The sequence below is a fragment of the Clarias gariepinus genome, chromosome 9, assembly GCF_024256425.1.
Source record: "Clarias gariepinus isolate MV-2021 ecotype Netherlands chromosome 9, CGAR_prim_01v2, whole genome shotgun sequence".
NCBI classification, from domain to species: Eukaryota; Metazoa; Chordata; class Actinopteri; order Siluriformes; family Clariidae; genus Clarias; species Clarias gariepinus.
The window spans coordinates 13237540-13257500 of record NC_071108.1 but is presented as its reverse complement, the minus strand read 5'-3'; the positions used below and the strand labels follow the sequence as shown (position 1 = coordinate 13257500).

Below are 19961 nucleotides of genomic sequence, written 5' to 3'. Positions count from 1 at the left end.
GCGTCGGCTGGTGTCACGTGGGGGGAGGGGGGATCTTTAAGCAAGGTAAACCATTTTTACTCTGGCACAGGTGCTTCACAGGTGCTTGCAAGCATGTAAGGGGAATTTTTCTTCATGAATGAAGGCCTTTCTCTCTTATCCCTGAAGGTAATGAAAAACTACAAGGCTTAGTAACTCATAGCCTATTACTGCCTGGAACTATTGCTGCCAAGATGCAAATTCATAGATGAGGCACAGTCAGGTTGCATTAGGGCCAGAAACACAACTGTAATACCTAAATACATTTATTACATTGTTCTTACTTTAATACTGTAGTGTTTACTGTACAATATTGAAGTTAGTATTTTAAACCAATAATAATAATAATAATATAATAAGTCATGTGCACCTCATTCTCATTCCCGCTATTTGAAAGAATCATACATTACAATATGTTGTAGAAACAAATCTTATATTTGCATAAATAATGAAACAGATTACAAATACGTAATCTGAATCTTGCAGTATGAATACATACAAAAACAGCTGCTCTTCAATGTGGGCATGCATCAAAGGTTAAATAACATCACATTGTATATAAATGCTGTGATGGATTGGCACCCTGTCCAGGGGTGTAAGCCGCTCGATACAAAGTTATTTATCAAGATTATTTTGTGTGCCTACTCACATATCACCACACTGACTCCAAAATTATTATTTTTTTTTTACTTATATACCATATGTTTGCATTTGAGATGGTAAAATGTTGCCATTTCTCTATAATCCTACAGGTGGCATACTCTAAACTATTCACACTGTTAGGATGGGCAGCATTCTGTGTGGCAGGAGTGAATCAATTGTCTAAACTTGTAAATAAAACATGTAAAAACACAGACACGCAATATGAAATATTCATGAATAGAACATTAGAATGGGTGCTTTTCTGTGTTTATATGAATGTCACTCAATTAAGAAAATCAGAACTGCACAAATACAGATAATAAAACAATCACACAACTTCAGGAGGGAGATAGAGGTCTGTAAATTTTCTGTAGATCACGCTGGCTCATAAATTGCCTTCATTCAGAGATCAGTCATAATCAGCACACTCCTCCAGATTGAACTGGTCCCCGGTTTAGTGTGACACTTTCTCTGCCAGGAAAACACATCTTAGCTATTTTTACATTGATTATTTAAGAGTCCCCTAACATGATGATAAAACCTTCCGTAAATGTAAGTGTTCATTATTGAAAAATGTAATGCAAAGTTTTTGTAAAAATGGCTCTGGAAGCTACACCTGAATTGAATCAAACTTCATCTATAAATGCTAATATCATTGACTTAATGCATGACTTTTGTTCTATTCATATACTGTACATCCCAAGCCTCAATCTACAAATGTTCACAGATGTTTTAAAGTAATCAATAGTTTGTATAAAGTATAGCTGTAAGAAATCTGTTAGCAAGAAAGAATACAACCTTTAAAGAGACATGTTTTGAATTGTATGTACATTTAGTTTAAGTGGTTTGTAAACTCAAAAAGCTGAGCTAAGAACAATCCAGACTGTGGCTGAGACAGGATAAAAAAAAAAGCACAGAAGCACCATGGATCTGAATGTTGCAGCGCCATGAAAACAAACATCCTGGGAATGCCAGGAATTTCCCCCCCAAAAGGCAAGTAATTTCGCATGAGCAAGAAAGCTCTTATATGGAATATAAGAAGATTTTATACAATAGTTTTAAAAACAAGAAATTAATATTGAATAACTGGCATTCCACACAATATGGATGCAAATATTTTGCTCTGAAAATATTCCCCAAAGAAGCCAAGCAATGCACAGTGTTTAATCAAATTAACTGTCATATACTATATTATTCAAAGGTTAGTTCAGACCGAGGAATCTGATTGGAGCAGAGGCATTCCACAGGTTGTGATACAGAGCATAACATTACTGGGATGTTTAACTATATGTACAGGTGCTCTAACAATTGCTAATAATACTAACTGTCTGTTGCAGCATGGATGAAAGTAGGTCAGAACAGTTCACAGTACAGGAAGAGATCAGCTGGTGGTCAAAACCCACATTCAAAACCAATTACGGAAGCACTTCATTAGCAAAACACATCTGATGATGTTATGTCTTCTTAAACAAAACTTTGTCTTCTTAGTAATTACTTTACTTTTTCTCTTTCCAAATCTCCGCCTGTGTTGTTCTGTCTAGAAGTTAATAAGCTTCACAAGGATGAATCTCAAAACCCTCTCTATCCCCTGTTTAAGTGCACTACGTGGTGGGTGGAACAAGGTACTATACACTGAAAAATGTGCACCAGCTTATCATTTTATGCTATTTGAGATTTACCCCAATCTTGCTGATATCCAGCACAACAACACTCCCCTCGTGTGATATTGTTGAGGTTTTCATTTCACCCACCTAGCATATGTAAAGATTTCTTTTAATAATATAAAAATGAGCAGGTTTTAAGTAAGTACTTTTATACATGGTCTTTGAATGCAGTAGTAAATTAAAGTTAAAAGTACAACACCTAACAAGGACATGTAATCAAAGAGTTAATTTCTACCTGTTGATTCATGAAAGGTCATCTTATGATGTATTACAAAAATGAAGAGTAACAAAACACTTTACCAACTTGGCTGCTGTTGCTGATAAGATTAATAGTAATGTCCTAAAATATCACCAATACTTATTGTAGAAATGCCATACTGTATATCAATCAGCATTCCTATAGCACTATGTAATGGCACTAAGACCAAATTACTACTAACTGCTTCCACTACAAGCTTACATGTGACAGTTCATCATTAACCAACTGAAAGTTTTTTTGCTGTAGGCATGACAAGAAACTGAGGGACATTTGAAAAAAAAAAAAAAAAAGACCAGGCAACATTTTTTCAATCAATTGTCCAGCTTTGGTAAGCCTGTGCTCTTCTCAGTTTGTGTATCTTGTTTCTGGCCAATAGTAAAAACAAGTGTGGTCATCTGCTTATGTAGGCCATCTGTCTTATGGTTCAGTATGCTTTGCATTCTGTAAACTGTGGTTATTTGAATAATCTCTCAGCTCAAACCAGTATGGTCATTCTCCTCTGACCTCTCTCATCAACAAGCTGTTTCTGCCCGCAGAACTACCACTTACTGAATATTTTGAGCGCCACTTTGTGTAGACAAGAGGTCTGTGTAAAATTCCCAGGGGATCAGCAGTTTCTAAAATACTCAAACCAGCTTTTCTGGCACCAACAAACATGACATGGTTAAAATCACTGGGAACAAACATTTTCCCGCTCTAATGCTTGTTGTGAACGTTAACTGAAGCCATTGACCTGTATCTGCAGGATTTTATGCACTTTGGGGCTGCCACATTATTGGCTGACTAAATTATCGATAAAATGTACAGTGAAGTCATTACACAATAGATATAACCAGCAGAAGAGCTGATGAGTTAATATTTTTTTTAAATATATAAGTTCATGATGGTATGCAATGCTTTAAAATCACCTTGAGAATGAAAACTGTTACATATTTTATTTAATTTTTATTTATTCAATCTTTATTTCAAGCATAATTTAAAAAATCTGCATATAAATTTTGTACCTCCATAACCATATCAAAAGCGTTAGAAACATCCCATTATAGTTTATAGACAAAGTGAAGTAAACAGTTGTTTTTATTACCACTGTTCTCAATCCATCACGTTGTAAATGTTAACCTTTGTTACCTTTTAGCTTTCTAGTATTATCTAAACCATAAACCGACCTTTACAGGCTTACAGTTATTCACTGCTTTTATAATAGATTTATCTTATCTATAATGGTTTTCTTTGCTGGCACAGAGACATCAAGAACCTACAGATAAAAATGAGAACTTGAGACTGTTTAACACTTCAATTAATAATACCATGATATATGCAGTAATGACTACCTGCATATATGCACCCCCTGTTATAAGTCCCTGTTTATTTTTAAAACAATCCTCGAAGTATTAATGTATGCTATTTAAGTTGTTGTTCTCTATGGTTGAACATTTTAAAATGATCCAATCCATATTATTCACTTTCAGACAAAGGTCACTGTTGATATTTTGTTGTTTTGATGGTTGCTATATTTTCCTTGAAATCTGATCCCTCCAGCTCATGTAAAACTGCAAACTTGTGCTAGCCGCAATCTTAAGTATAATCTCATAGACATTTCACATCAGACACATCAGAAATGTTCAAATCTTCAGCAAGGATGTTTCATGGGTCATGCTTTTCAGAGCCTGTCCATGCAAACCTTGCACCATTAGACACAATGTAAACAGAACACACCTACCTCTTACATCAGCATGGATGAGAAATCAGAGTGTTTAGTGCTTGGGAATTTTTTTTTTATCACAAAAAGACTGAATAATAATACGATTAAACATTTGCAGGTCATTTGTTTTCTCTCTGACACATAAATACTTTACAGAGCAGTAAAGAAGGCCCTGAGGGGTTACAAACTTCTTTTTTATATAAACTTATATAAACATATGTAGAAGGATGTAATTTTTTTTGCCTGCCTTTGTCCCCAACAGCCTCTAAAATCACCGTTGACTGTGACTTTTCAGAAGAAGGTCCCCATGGCCCACTTCAGAAGAGGACTTTTTAATTATTACAATTATTTTATTATAAGTTACCACATGGCTTTTAAGCTGCCATAATGTACTCTTTCTCATTCCCTACTATTGCAATTAGCTTTGGGGTTGGCATCTCAACCGTGGTTTAAACAGTGACTGAGACCTGAAAATCAATACTGCAAATTAAATCAATGTTATTTTCATAGCACTTTTAACAGTGGTCATCACAAAGCAGCTTTACAGGATTTAAAAAATGAAAAGAAAAAATAAATGAAGAAAAACTTATGGAAAAAACATATGATCAGACTGTCCCTGATGGTGGCAAGGAAAAACTTCCAGAGATAAGACCCCACATAGTATGATCATAAACCTGTCCCTGGTATATCTGTGTGCTTTGAGGTTGAAACTTCAATACAACGGGAAAGGTGTTTAAGTTAATATAAAGTCCACTTTTCTTGGAGATCCAGGTACAAAAGCTAAATTTTAGCCCTAAACTACACTGCCTGGCCAGAAAAAAAAGTTGCACACTCCTAGTTTTCATTCATTCACCTTTAGCTTTGATTAGAGCACACAATACGGTGGCCAATTCATATGTGAAAATGATTTATCATGCTCACAGAACCAGAATCTCTGGAATACAGTGGCAATTCACGTATCTCTGGAATGCGGACAACCTGTCAGACCTTTTCTATTGCTCCAAATTCTATCTTTAAGCTCCATAGCAAATTTAAGACTTTTTTCTGATTAGCCTCAGTAACACTAATCAGGTGTTTTCTTAAACCCCCACATATGTTTAGTTTCAATCCTGTATGTTCTCATCACATTTTTACTATTAAACATACCTGTGGTTTTTACTGGGGATTTTCTACTTTCAGTTTTATTTCTCCCTATTAACTCTCATTAGTCCTATTTAATTCTCCAGTCATGAATCACCTCAAAACTTTACAATCGTGAAAACCTTCAGTATTATTTTTCAGAATGTCAGCATTCAGTTTCTACTTACGTTTTATACTTTTACAACACCAGCAATCTGACAAGCTACATAGCCTTTATATATTTATGATATTTTTATAACCTGCTGCACTCTTCTACTTCTTTTCAAAAGGTGATGAAGATTTCTATATACCATCAATGCTTTGTTTTGACCCCTAAAATTACAGACTGAGATCAAACAACAAACTAAATATAGTACATTTTTTTACCCCTGTAAATGAAAGGTATAAAATACAGCTACACCATACTGCCAAAAGTTTGGGACATTTAAATATCGCACCCCTGTGTGCTTTTTAAACACTTTGTTCAAGATTTAATCCTTCTTTGCTATTATGATAACATTCACTCCTCACTAAATTTACAGTACATACGGCTTGGCTGTGGGGACTTAGTCTAGTGACAAGTCAGGTATACTGATATGAGATGAGAAGGACTGGAACAAAGTCAGCCTTCGAGTTTATCCCAAAGATGTTCAGTGAGGTGAAGGTGAGGGCTCAACTCAAACCTGGCAGCCATGTCTTAATGAGCCTTACTTTGCACAGAGATACTGTCATGCTGAAACGTGTTTGGAAATCTTGTTCACATATTTATTTTGCCCAAAGAGTCTAGGCAGTAGGTGTGTAATGCTGAAGTGTGATCATTCATGTAATCATATGTTGAAGAATCCATTCAACACATTTCTTAATACAGTCCTTTTCTAAGCATGCTGTGGTTTTTTGAAGCAACATGTTAAAGTACTAGCTGTAAAAGCAGCGATGCAAAGCAGTTTATCAAACAATGCTTTTTTAAGCTGTATTAAAAATGTACTGAGACACTGCTCTACTGTTTGAGATTCAAATGTTGTTTAGACTGATTGTTTGATGACAACACTAAGGATGGAAATCACCTTATGGTGACTCACTGTATGTCGATTCTATAACTATTCTAAACTCTGTTTTTTTCTTTTGGAAATATTACTTTGAGCTGCATTTCAGCACCAAAATTACTGTACTGTAATATTGTGTTTGCACAGCGTCCAAACTGCATAACAGATATCAGGGGTTAAGCTGTTTTTTTTTTCTTCTTTTGCCCAATTTAATACATAATCTTTTTGTGGTGCTTAATTACTAGTTACAACACAGTGTTCCCTGGTGGTAGTGGTAGTGGTAAGCCTGCAAGTACTATTACAGTAGCCACCAGAACAGAGTTCAAATTCCCCTGCTGATTTACTGTTAAAGTTTTTTTTTTTTTTTTTGAACATTTCACTAAGGTAGAACTGAAACATAATTTCTTCTAAATAATTCTAACTTTCAAAAATAACATAATGTCAATGTTGTTCCAGCTTCTGTAGCGTTGCCAATTTACCATCACCAAAACTTTTTGATGCACATAAATTCCTGCAGGGAAGCCATAAAACACTAAATAAAAAAATCCAGGTAAGTAAAAAACATAAGTGAGGTATTCAAAATTATGGGATTATGATGACACCTATGATGTATGATCAATTTCCAGAAATCACTCATGTATATGTAAAGTTTCATCATTTAGTGATAATTATTATATCATTAATTGTATATAAAATACATTCATTTTGTGAACCTCAGCTACTTCCACTTTCTATATAAAGAGTAATGCTATTGAATATTAAGAGCTATTAATTAAAATAAAAGTTACATTTTGTAGTAGTGCTAAACTTACAATGATCGTGTTACTAAAGAGCCTTTGTGTCCATTAGCAGTCAGCGTGGAGCACCGGTCCTCCATTTACATGCCAGCTGTACTTCTCTTTACAGAGTTGGCTAGAAGCATCTCTGTCTAGGTCTGTGATAATGTTAACATTGTTGCATTTGCTGCACAGCGGCAATAGATGCCTCACACTTGCCCAACCTATCTATGTCAAAGGTATTGTCATGTTGTATATTAATAAACCTATCAATATGTCTGTTTTTACCTATGAGACTATACCCATGATAGCTCTGCAGTGTTTCCCCACACATAAAAAATACTTGGGCAAGCATATTTGCCAACGCTTTTTTAAAAATCTCAGTATCAACTGTTCAAAGGGCATTGTTTCTTCTTTCAGGTTACTTCGGCATTGAAAATCAGGAAATACCCTGGAATGGGAAGGCGGGCCCAAACCTTTGACTGGTAGTGTATAGTTAAGAACACAAGTTCACTGTGATCCTCACTTTTATATTTTTCCCCTCCTAGATTTTCCTGTAATTGTAACCGCATTGATGCATTTCCTTTTTTTCCTACGAACACTGAGCAGCTGTAACCGGGCACAGCAAATTCCCTCTGGGATTAATAAACTTTTTTGAAACTTTAATCTTGAATCTTGAATGAACTCTCTCAAGTCTGGACTTGTGAGATGGCAGTGGGCGGAGCCTGAAGTCACGTGCACTGAACACCACTCGGCATACTATACTTGAAAAGGACTAAGAAATGCAGCAGTACGTCTGTTCCCAACTCCTAATACAATACTCCAGTCAGAGAAATGTTAAAGATATATACACACACACCTCTCAAAAAAAAAAATCTTAACATTTGAGTACAAGAAAAAACTATGTTTGAAAGCATATATACAGATATTAATACTCATTACTCACTGTATAACTGAGGCTGATAGAAGCGTGACTCCAGTGACGCCGTAACAGCAAGTTAGTTTTACACTTACAAGCTTACTACTAAAAATAAAAATATAGTCCTCCAGGTGTCCGTAAACTACAATACAAAGCATAGAAATCTCCAGGAAGTGACTTTCCGGCTCTTTAAACCGCTTAGAATTAACGTTAAAAGTGTAACTGAGACGCCTTACTTACCTTGTAACTGTCGCACTCCGATTCAGCCAAGTATCTCAGGAGTTTAGTGGGTTAAAAGACCGTATTACTTTCGTAAAAGACAGGGTATCTAAGTTAAGAAAGGAAAAAATACACAAAGGAAAACAACCCTGAATGTCGTTCGGCCGTTAAGTGTCTTTCTTCCTGTCCGTCCGCAGTGTGCGCGCGCGGTCTACAGTAGAGACACGCCCACAGACACCCAGTGATAAGAGTGATGTAGACTCAAACGGAAGTGTTTTATTGGTGTCTGGAGTTTTATACCTGGCAAAGATTTACCTCCAGCTAGTTCCAACACCTACATTTGTTGTAGGTTGTGTTTAACAAGTCATTTTGTTTAAAAATGAATAACCATATAACATAATGACATTAGCAGTTTGGTTTTTCTCTCAAGGTTCTTAGGTTTCCTCCCATTGTCCAAAAAACAAAACAAAAACATGCTGGTATGCAGACTGGCTATGCCACACTTGCCTGTATTGATTTGCAATGGACTGGCATCCTGTCCAGGCTGAATTCTCGCACTTTGCATCCAGTGTTCCCGGCACAGGTTCCGGTCATTAAAAAAGACAAACTTATGATTCATTGTGTCTGATATGAGTTATATCTGATTCATACATCTGCATGCAATTTTCTCTAAAAGATCTGATTTAAGACTATAGTCAGGCCTGAGGAGGCTTACATCATGTGCAGAACACAGTGTACCCAGTGCACCCAGTCTCCTTTTTTCTTTTTATTCTTACACTAAACCATTACTACTTTATGACACCTATGATGCATAACAAACTCTTATTTATTGCAATACTGGCCTTGGTGATACTGACATTAGTGAACACATATAACTCATCCCAAGGTGGCACAGTGGCATAGTGGTTAGCACCATGCCTCCGCACCTCCAGGGTTGATGGTTCAATCCCGTTTTGGGGCTGTGTGCATCGAGTTTGCATGTTCTCCCAATGTTTCGCAAGTTTTCTACAGGTTACTCCCACAGTCCAAAGACATGCAGATTTGGGTGCTGTGGTGTGTGCCCTGTGATGGATTGGCATCCTTTCTAGGGTGTACCCTGCCTTGTGCCCTAAGTCAGGTAATCAGTATAGAAAATAAATAAATTAATAAATATAAATCATCCCTCTCATTTGTATGTGTTAATAATAATAATAATAATAATAATATTAATAATATTAATAATAAACATATATAGAATAAAGTATAAACTCATAATCTCCAAATATGCACCTGGAGTATATTAAAACTAATGATTTAAAATACATACAGTTTATTAACATGTTGTTCCAGAGCAGTAGTTGGTTCCTGCAATGTTTAACCAGCTTTATGAGCAGCCATGGTCTCATTGTGTAGGTAAGTTATCAAATGACTAGAACAGAGGGTGCAATGTACTATTTATACCTTTCATGGCAATGTTATAGGACTGACCTTGTCATATTTTAATCAGGGGGTTATTTACTGCAGACAACTGTGGGCCTGTCTTTATCGGTTTATTATATGGCTCAGAACTTCAACTTAAAAACATCCAAATAAAACAAGGAAAATAAAAAGACTGCAAATCTTATACTGTAGCTTCCAGGGACAATCTGTCAAAGCCACCTCATTACAGAGAAGTGTATCGTTTCTGTTTGAGATAATTCATTTATTAGTCATTGAGCTTTAAGATAATGAGTGGTTTCTCCCAGGTTTAGCTTCAGTGTTGTTAGTAGATTATCTTAGGGAATGCAGGGTGAAACACGTCTATACAGGACAATGTGGCATCAGATTAGTTTCCTGACCTTTTTCCTTGTTTTTTTTTATTCAGGTTAAACCTAGGCCTGGACTAATTTATATTTTCTAAACGGTCTCTTTTAACAGTCTTATAAATCTAATACCAGGCTCTAGCTATGTCTACAGAATCAGGTGAGTCATTAAACCATTCATTGTACAATAATTTGCATTATTTTCAGTGGACAAAAACTGAGAAGATGAGCAAACTTAAGCCTTAATCAGTGGTATGTTTTTAACATTAGACACATGGTACAAATTAAATTATTTTTATGCTATTTACAAAGCTCCATGTTTGTTCATTAAAACTTTACTTGCACAATTTGCAGAAATATTAGTGACTGTTTCATTATATGGTTTATTAAAAAGGACCACAGATGTTTATTATGTATAATGGTATGATGTTATTTGAAGCTAAAAGCAGGTGCAAGATTCGTGCCCGAGTCCAAATCGTATCTCAGAACCAGTGTTGTCAATACAAAACATACATTAAATAACATTATGATAAAAATGTCCACAAAAAAGGTTTCGGCTGACAAATATCAATTCATGTAAAGGTCTGTTCCATCACCAACATTTCATTACAGCTTAATCCCTTGAGATCAGGCTTATTATGGCTTTGGACCATGTCTCGGGATTGCAGAGTTAGGATTAGACATTAGTGAGGTCAGCAGCAGGGAGGTTTCTGGCTGGACTGTTTTCAGACTGCGGTGAGGCATCCTCATGGCTAGGGTTTAAAGAAGTGGTGTTTACTCCACCATGGCTCTTCAGATTGAAGCTTACCTCAGGCTGAAAGAAGAATATAAATTCAAGTTTTCACATATTTCCCTTAAGCCAAATTTTAATACCATGAGTTCTTACATACAAAATACATAGATATACACAATAAGAAATTGTTCAGTCAGAAGAGACTAAAAATACTTATTCTACTTGACATTCTTTATTGTCACTGTTAATTTTTTAAAACCTGAATACTTTGAAGAAGTAAATGTCTCACCCTGACTTTGAGTTGCCTGAAGGAGTGTTGGCCATCATGGTGGCTTATCGTGGAACGTCCCAGAGAGCTCTTATGGGATGTTCCCATGGTGTTACCTTCCTGGTCAAAATCCAGTCTGCACAAGCACAATGACAAGGTTTAAAGCTACCATAAAATAGTTGGTCAAAGTAGTAATGCGCTGCTAACTATCATGTTGAATAGTAAGCCCTCTATGCACGTTATCATCAGTGATCTTGTACTTAAGTTATAGACTTGGACTTTAACTAGACAGGAGTAATGATTGAATCTATGATTTAATACTAAACTGTATGGAGTAATTTGGAGTTGGGCTTGGAAAAAATTGATCCTTCCATGTTAGGTTATTCTTTTTTCTGTTTGGGATCAAAGAGGCAACAAGCTAAGAATCTCAGTTCAGAATTCACTACTCCTACTACTCCCCTTCGGGGGTCCCCAGACTTTTCCAAGCCAATGTAAGATGTAATTTGTCCAGTGGGTCCTGGGTCTGTCCTGGGGTCTCCATCCAGTAGAAAATTTCTGATAGCAGGGAAAGGATATTTCAGACACCAGTGGGCATCATTGTAAATTGCAGGAGCCATCACAACTCCTGTAATTCTTTAAGGTGACCAGCCAATGTAAGATGTACATTTGAGTCCTGACTTTGACTTTAACAGAGCATAATGGATTTAAGACATGAATTTGACTAATGTAGAAGCTAATGGATTCAAAACCTGTCTGTTCCAGCTGTGAGGCTAAAATTACTGGGTTGATTTTTGAAATAGTAATTGTTGACTTGTTTTGGGCTTGAGGAAATTGTTTTGTACTTGATGGCAAATTACTATATTCTGGTTAGTACATCATTACGAGTAGTGGGATATTTCTATTCAACTCTATTCAATTACAAGCAATGGCATTTACATGATTGCAGCCATGCATTTTCAAAAGACAAGTAAATAACGCTCCACCATTCACCTTGCAGCAGCAAGGAGGCCATTCATTTCTTCATTCAGGTGTTGACGGACCATGTGCTTGCTTGCAGAGATACCTAATGCTGTTGCCATGGAGTCCGTGTTAAAGGAAGGATCAAGCACCATGACAGCACCATGAATGCCACTGTTTTGAAGACTGCCAGCAAACTCCTAAAAACAGTATATTGCACAAAATGCAACCTTGTAACCGTATGTCTTTATTTGCATTACAGATTTTTCTTGGTGATATATTACTGCGCCTTTCTAAAAAAATATAAAATGTAAATTAAGCTTGGACCTCAAAGAGCTAGATAATAACAGTAATTGATCACTCACTCACTCAGTCATCATATATACCGCTTTATCCTGTATTCCAGGGGACCTGGAGCCCATCCCAGGAGGCGTAGGGCATGAGTCGGGGTATACCCTGGACAGGGTGCCAATCCATCGCAGGGCACACACACATACACACACTCACACACCCATTCACACACTACGGGTAATTTAGGAACGCCAATCAGCCTAACCTACATGTCTTTGGACTGTGGGAGGAAACCGAAGTACCCTGAGGAAACCCACCAAGCACGGGCAGAACATGCGAACTCCATGCACACACCGGGAATCGAGCCTGACCGGGAATCGAACCCGGACCCTGGAGGTGCAACTATACCACCGTGCAACCAATACTAATTGATCTCAAAATTAATGCTTTTCATCCTTTTTTAAAGTGTTTGTGTACCTTCAGATCGATGTCCCTGAGCCATTTAATAATGCGCTGACATGACCAGACCAGAAGGTCTGAGTTCTGGTTCTCACAGTCTCCTCGTCTTGCTTGCAGCAGCTTTAGAAATATATGACATATTATATTATGGTATTATTAATATATTTGTATATTCATGCATGCATCGGATGTACCTCTTTGTTAAAGTTAAGCATGTGTAGGAGCTGGATTCCCAGCAACATGCTGCTCTGGTGGGCTTTTTTGGACACATGCAGGTTCTTTTCCAGGTCGGTTCGTGTGATTGTGCTCAGTAGGCGTCCATCGACTAAGTGTGTGTGGAAGAACTGGGAATACTGCGGCAGACCAACATCATTTAGCCATGCCTGCGCCACCCAGTGGTGGTCAAGATCTGCAGCATTTGATAATCTGACAGCACACACAAATCAGATTAAGTTGTGCAAACCTAGTTACAATAAACATATTAGAAATATATGTGATGGGTGTGTACAGTATAGCAACATTTGTGTGCACAGGAGATAGTATTGTGGTCAAGGTGATTACGCTGGTTATATACCCGGCTCTGTTTATTTTCCCTTCTTCTGTGGCAGCAGTAGTAAATATGTTTACACTGCAAGGACCTACTATGGATTTCATGTTTTGATTGGGTGTATAATTTCGGACAATGTTTCTTACCCATGTCCCGACTCAGCCTGTCTGTAATCTTCTATGGCCAGACGCAGTTTTCTGCGATGCATAGGGTTGCTGATGCCCAAACAAACTTCCAGATCAGTGTCAGTCAAGGTTAACATTACCTACAGTACAGACACATGGCAATGAATATAAGCATAAACAGTATTATGCTTACTATGTATAGTGTTTTATCAAACGTGTACTAAGCATTTATGTTGGTGAATTCAGTCAGGTTAAATAGGAGTGTCTGGTATAAAAATCCTGACACAGAGATATACTTTTGTTTAAATCAAAACAAAGAAACTAGTAAACATATTAAACTGTAAAATTGCTGTTCCAACCAGGTAAAAGTAACAAAAAAAAAAAAAATACTGTAAATATGTGCCAATAATTAAATCTAACATTAGCAAGTACAAATGCAGGTAAAACACAGCTAAGTAGTTAACTCTCCAGCCTTAGCTAACAATGTTTGAAAACAAGCTAGCTACTGTACAATAGTTAGGTGGCTATTTAAAAGATTTTCTGTTTGCAAATCAGTAAAACTAGCATTATCTACACAGTACTGCTAAAACACTGGTATGTAGTTAACTCTCCAGCATTAGCTAACAATGTTTGCAATGAGCTAGCTTCAATAGTTAGGTAGCTAACATTAGGCTTTTATATTGTGTAAAAGTTTGGCTAGGTTTACTGGGAGATTTTAGCAATTAGCAGTGAAGAAACTGTGTGTAAATAGCATACATTAAATATTTTCACATGTGCTACTTTTATTTTGTTGTTGAAGGAAGCCATCATGAAAATCTTGAGAGTAGGATCATATTTACAAAAAACAGAAAAAAAGAAAAAGAAAAGATAAGGCAGAAAACAGATATGCAGGCAGTGGTTTAACAGGTTGACTTTTAACCCTAACTATGCACTGAAACGAATAAAGTGGTTTCATATGGTGAATCAGCTTTCACCCATATTACATATTACTATGCTGCGGTTATCCTGCGTTCATAACCTTATGGGCAGGCCTGCAATGGAAGTCAACAGATCAGTTATTTTCTTTGTATTGTGGTTTAAAGGTCAAGAAACATGAGGCCATTTTATATGACCAGGTGCACCATATGGCACCACACTTCTGCCTTATGGAGTTCTGATGTCTGATAATGACCATAATGGCTTGATATGCACTGTTAAGCAAATGGACATCAGGATGAAGACAAGCTGAATTCCCTGCACAATTAACATGCCTAAATTTTACTGAGCACTTATGGGAAAGGACAGAATGTGAAATAAATTCAGACCTTCTTCATTTTCTTTTTCAGTACTGTAATTAATTTAAGGTGCTTATGGTAAGATTTAGCAAGACTTAATCATGTTCATCAATTAAAGTGGTAAAATTGTTTGAGAATTGGAAACAAACTATAAATATTAAAAGTGATATCCTAATATTACACTATGGTATTTTTATTATGTTGCATCTATGGTGAAGTGCATACTGTATTTTAATAATGTATGCAATGACAGTGTACTGCACAGTATAATATATCCTGCACTGTATGTTAGCAAACAGATTGAAAGGTAGTAAATTATGAGCTGCTTTTGATATTTTCTGACCTTGCCACTCTTGACATTTTCTGCACAGGCACGGATGTACATGGGCATGGCCATGATGACCTCGAGCCAGGCCTGAATAGTGCCAGCTCGCCACCGGGACATGGGCACTACTCGTGCCAGCTCCACCTGCTGCAGTTTGTCAAGCTGCTCCTCAGTGTCTGAGAGACTCGCACTCAACCGGCACGGGCTGGACAGGCCGTCCGAGTCTGAATCAGTGGATGAAGGGAAAAAGGCAGTTCTATATGCAAGAGACTTTTTTAGGCAGCAGTCTGTGGCTCACACTGAATTGTGCCATTTTAAAAATGTTCAGTGGGACAAAAAAGTATTTAGTCAGCCACCAATTGTGCAAGTTTTCCCATTTAAAAAGATGAGGGAGGCGTGTAATTTTGATCATAGGTATACCTCAACTATGAGAGACAAAATAAGAAGAAATATTCAGAAAATCACATTGTAGGATTTTTAAAGAATTTATTTGACACCTACAAACAAGCAAGATTTCTGTCTCTCACAGAGCTGTAACTTCTTCTTTATGAGGCTTCTCTGTTCTCCACTTGTTACCTGTATTAATGGCATCTGTTATTAGTATAAAAGACACCTGTCCACAACCTCAAACAGTCACACTCCAAGAGCTGTCAAAGGACACCAGAAACAAAATTGTCGACCTGCACCAGGCTGAGAAAACTGAATCTGCAATAGGTAAGCAGCTTGGTGTAAAGAAACCAACTGTGGAAGCAATTATTAGAAAATGGAAGACATACAAGACCACAAAATGATCACAAGAACTGTAAGCAAAAATCCCAGAATCACACGGGGGGACCTAGTGAATGTTAATCATGCCAGGGACTTAAATCCTGCAGTGCCAGACGTGTCCCCCTGCTTAAGCCAGTACATGTCCAGGCCCGTCTGAAGTTCGCTAGAGAGCATTTGGATGATCCAGTAAAGGATTGGGAGAATGTCATATGGTCAGAAGAAACCAAAGTAGAACTTTGTGTTTGGATGGGAAAGAATGCTGAGTTGCATCCAAATAACACCATACCTACTGTTTAAGCATGGGGGTGAAAACATCATGCTTTGGGGCTATTTTTCTGCAAAGGACGACTGATCAGGGTAAAGGAAAGAATGAATGGGACCATGTATCGTAAGATTGTGAGTAAAAACCTCCTTCCATCAGCAAAGGCATTGAAGATGAAACGTGGCTGGGTCTTTCAGCATGACAATGATCCTAAACGCACAATCCGGGCAACAAAGAAGTGGCTTTGTAAGAAGCATTTCAAGGTCCTGGAGTGGCCTAGCCAGTCTCCAGATCTCAACCCCATAGAAAATCTTTGGAGGAAGTTGAAAGTCCGTGTTGCCCAGCGACAGCCCCAAAACATCAACAGGGATGGGCCAAAATACCAGCAACAGTGTGTTGAAACCTTGTGAAGACTTACAGAAAATGTTTGACCTCTGTCATTGCCAACAAAGGGTATATAACAAAGTATTGAGATAAAATTTTGTTATTAAACACATACTTATTTTCCACCATAATTTGCTAATAAATTATTTAAAAATTCTACAATGTGATTTTTTTTTCTTATTTTGTCTCTCATAGTTGAGGTATACCTATAATCAAAATTACACGCCTCTCTCATCTTTCTAAGTGGGAGAAACTTGCACAATTGGTGGCTGACTAAATACTTTTTTTTTCCTTACTGTACTAGAACACGACTATTTTGGAGAAGAGAGCTTCAGCCAGGGTTGGCAAGAGGTAGGTAAGACAAATGTTAGTATTTTACATGAGAAATAAAACCCAGTATAAATTACAAGCTCAGAGAGAGATAAGAGCTAGCATGCATATGGGTAATAAATAAAAAAAACTTGTCAGCTCAGCCAGATGCAGTGTTTCAAAACCGTTCTCAAAGACATTATAGTACAGACATGTTCTAGGATGGAAGACATGGTATCACATTTAACACTTTCATAGTTATGATGTTCTTCATACTCAAACATTATATATACTGTATATGCTGATATTGCATTATTAGTGATTTGCGTGCTAATTTGTTGGTGGCACAGGATAACAATAGGGCACGGCACCAGCAGATGGCAGTACATATTTATCATTTCCTCAGTTGAAGTCTTTCATTTTCTCTAAGGGCTAAGGTGATGTAAGCTCTAAGTGACTTAATGTGCAGAACCACATTCCCTCCCTCAGCTCTGCTTACTCTCCTCTCCTAACATTTGCTTCTGATTACATTCTAACATGAATGCTCAAGAGACTCAGACTGGCTTGAAAACATCAGAAAATGAATATAAATTAACTGCCTAATTCTATTATTACTAATATTATTATTCCAGTATTGCCTTTGGGATGATACCTAACACTGAAATTGTGTTTCACTGTGGGTCCTAGGATGTTAGTTTTCCAAACACACACACACACACACACAAACACACACTTTTATGCTTAATCAGATGTAGACAAATATCATTCAGCTGTCACTTACATCAATGTGAGTATTATAGGTGTTTTAGTGAGGCTAAGTAAAAGCATGCTAAAATGCAGGGAACCAGGGATGGGCAATCTGACAAAAAAAACCCAACAATATTTAAATTAACATTATGATACATAATATGGATTTGAATATATACAGTAGGTTTTGACAGTAATAAAGTATTGTTGCTTTCTAAAGAATCAGAGTGAATATATTTAATGTTTCCTGTTTTAAACCCAAACATTTTGCTTAATATTGAAAAGAAGTAAAAATGTGGAATTAAATGTGTAAAAATTAGAATAGATTCTATTTAAAAATAGATGGCACAATGGCACAGTGGTTAGCACTGTGGCCTAACACCTCCAGGGTTGAAGGTTTGAGTCCCATCGCCAGGTCCGTGTGAATGGAGTTTGCATGTTCTCCCCATGCTTGGTGGGTTTCCTCAAGGTACTCTGGTTTCCCCCCACAGTGCAAAGACATACAGGGTAGGCTAATTGGGGTTCCCAAATTGCTTATAGTGTGTGTGTGTGTGTGTGTGTGTGTGTGAGTGTGTGCTTGTTTGCCCTGTGATAGATTGACACTGGCTCATTCATTGAGTTCCCTGGTACATTTGCTCCAGCCCTCCCATGACCCTGTACAGGATAAGCATTATAGAGAGTGAGCCTAAGTGTACAAAAAATTACTTAACATTAGCTTTAGCTCCATTCAATTTGTGAGTTATTTGCAATTTATTTGTCATTTTTTATTTTTATTTTTGAGTCTTCCAATCTTTACCTGCCCACTGGATGAGAAATAAAATAGCTAAGCTACGTCTATGCACTGTAATAAAGGTTCTGTAAAGGTTTGGTCTAAATCGCATGGTTTAGAAGGAGTGTGAACAGCAGATTTGACCCTCCCGCTTTTGCATGTTTTAAAAATAAAGAAGTACATCAATTCTTCCAAAAAAGGGTTCTCTGAAGGTTCAGTCAAATTCCCAATAATGGTTTAGGAGAGTGATTCCTCTGTGTCGCCCATGGTATGAAGGTTTGCGACACAAAAAGGCTCAAAAAATATAATGCAATATCTTTGAAAACTGTAGTACTGTATATTGTCACATTGCCCAGCCCTAAAGAAAGCTTCCCCTGATGATGGGGAGTCCCAAAGCTCCAACATCAAACCACACACGCAAGTCTCTTCAACCATTACTGTTTGTGGCATTGGTTTTATTTCAAAATAATTACTTCTATAATAGTTTTAACATTTGTTTCCATGCTATTTAGATCTCTATTAATCAAACAATCCCAGACAGCCATGAAGAGGTTCTTTACTGTTAAAAGCTACGTTACTCCCTCACAGAGAGTTAAATTCAGTATTCACATTTTCACAACATCAAGTTTTAGCCATGGAATGAAAAGAATGTTAAAAAAAAAAAAAAAAAACAGAAACAAACATAAAACAAAGACAAAGGGCAAGATGTGAGTCATAAGCCTCATATGATATGTTGGAATCCTGGGCTTTGTTAAATACACACAATCCTATTTCATCTGCAAATGAGCAATGACAGCTATGTTTCCATGACTCCCCTTCCTACGTCGGAGGAGGAGAAGTGGAAAAGCTTCCCTTAAGCCAATGATCTCGAACCAGATCTGGATTTGGATTACAAAATAAGGGTTTTCTAATTATTTGAGCAGACCAAATTGGTCAGGGATCAGTGTTCAAGGGAAGCCCATATCCAGTGTGACAGGTTAAGAGCATTTCTGTAAGAACGTCAGGCAGACAGGATCAGCTTCAAAACATTTAGTAACTTTTCCGTAACCAAAGGCTAAGTGTGACATATTATGTAGGTTGAAGATGTGAAAGAATTACATTTAGGCTTGTCGATCTTGATATGTATGTATGTGTGTGGTTGGCGCGTGTGTTAATGGGAGGCTCAGACCAGGTGGTGTGTGCGTGGTCTAAACCTAATTGTTCAGTGTGCTTGGCCTTTAAATCCTATCTGCCTGCCAGTTCTCAGCAGGAAAACATAGCGAACAAGGTCTACGACCCCCACACACAACAGACAAGGTTAAATTAAACGAAACGCATTTAGGACGAGACATTTACAAGCACAGGATGTACTACAATGCACTTTGTTATTTACAAATCCAGCAGGTCCTTCAAGTTTCCAGAGAAAGTACGGCAAGTTTCAGGGTAGATGAGGGTTGAGAAAAGGTTAGGAGATGTAGAGCAGGGGCGCATTGCAGGACTGATCCGGGTTTGTGCTTCTAAACTTGTGCTTTTGTAGTCAGCAGCAATGTAAAGAGCAAACACACACACACACACACACACACACACACAAACACACACATACATACATACATACATACATA

The 19961-nt window shown here is 37.3% G+C and overlaps 2 protein-coding genes across 2 annotated transcripts in view; both read right to left on the bottom strand.

The window, feature by feature from the left end:
• Window positions 1–8558, bottom strand: part of tmem51a (transmembrane protein 51a) — a 13490-nt gene extending 4932 nt beyond the window's left edge. Inside the window, exon 1 of the mRNA XM_053503199.1 lies at window positions 8383–8558. The gene's annotated coding sequence lies outside the window, so the exon portion shown is untranslated. The remainder of the gene's footprint in view (window positions 1–8382) is intronic.
• A 1095-nt stretch (window positions 8559–9653) lies between these two features.
• On the bottom strand, window positions 9654–13867 carry LOC128530392 (kazrin-A-like). The gene is made up of 6 exons (XM_053504319.1): window positions 13544–13867; window positions 13045–13276; window positions 12869–12970; window positions 12134–12300; window positions 11165–11279; window positions 9654–10956 (listed from the first exon to the last, which is right to left on the bottom strand). The coding sequence occupies exons 1-6, from the start codon at window positions 13657–13659 to the stop codon at window positions 10819–10821; spliced, it is 870 nt and encodes a 289-aa protein (XP_053360294.1). The 5' UTR covers window positions 13660–13867; the 3' UTR covers window positions 9654–10818.
• Between the last annotated feature and the right edge of the window lie 6094 nt (window positions 13868–19961).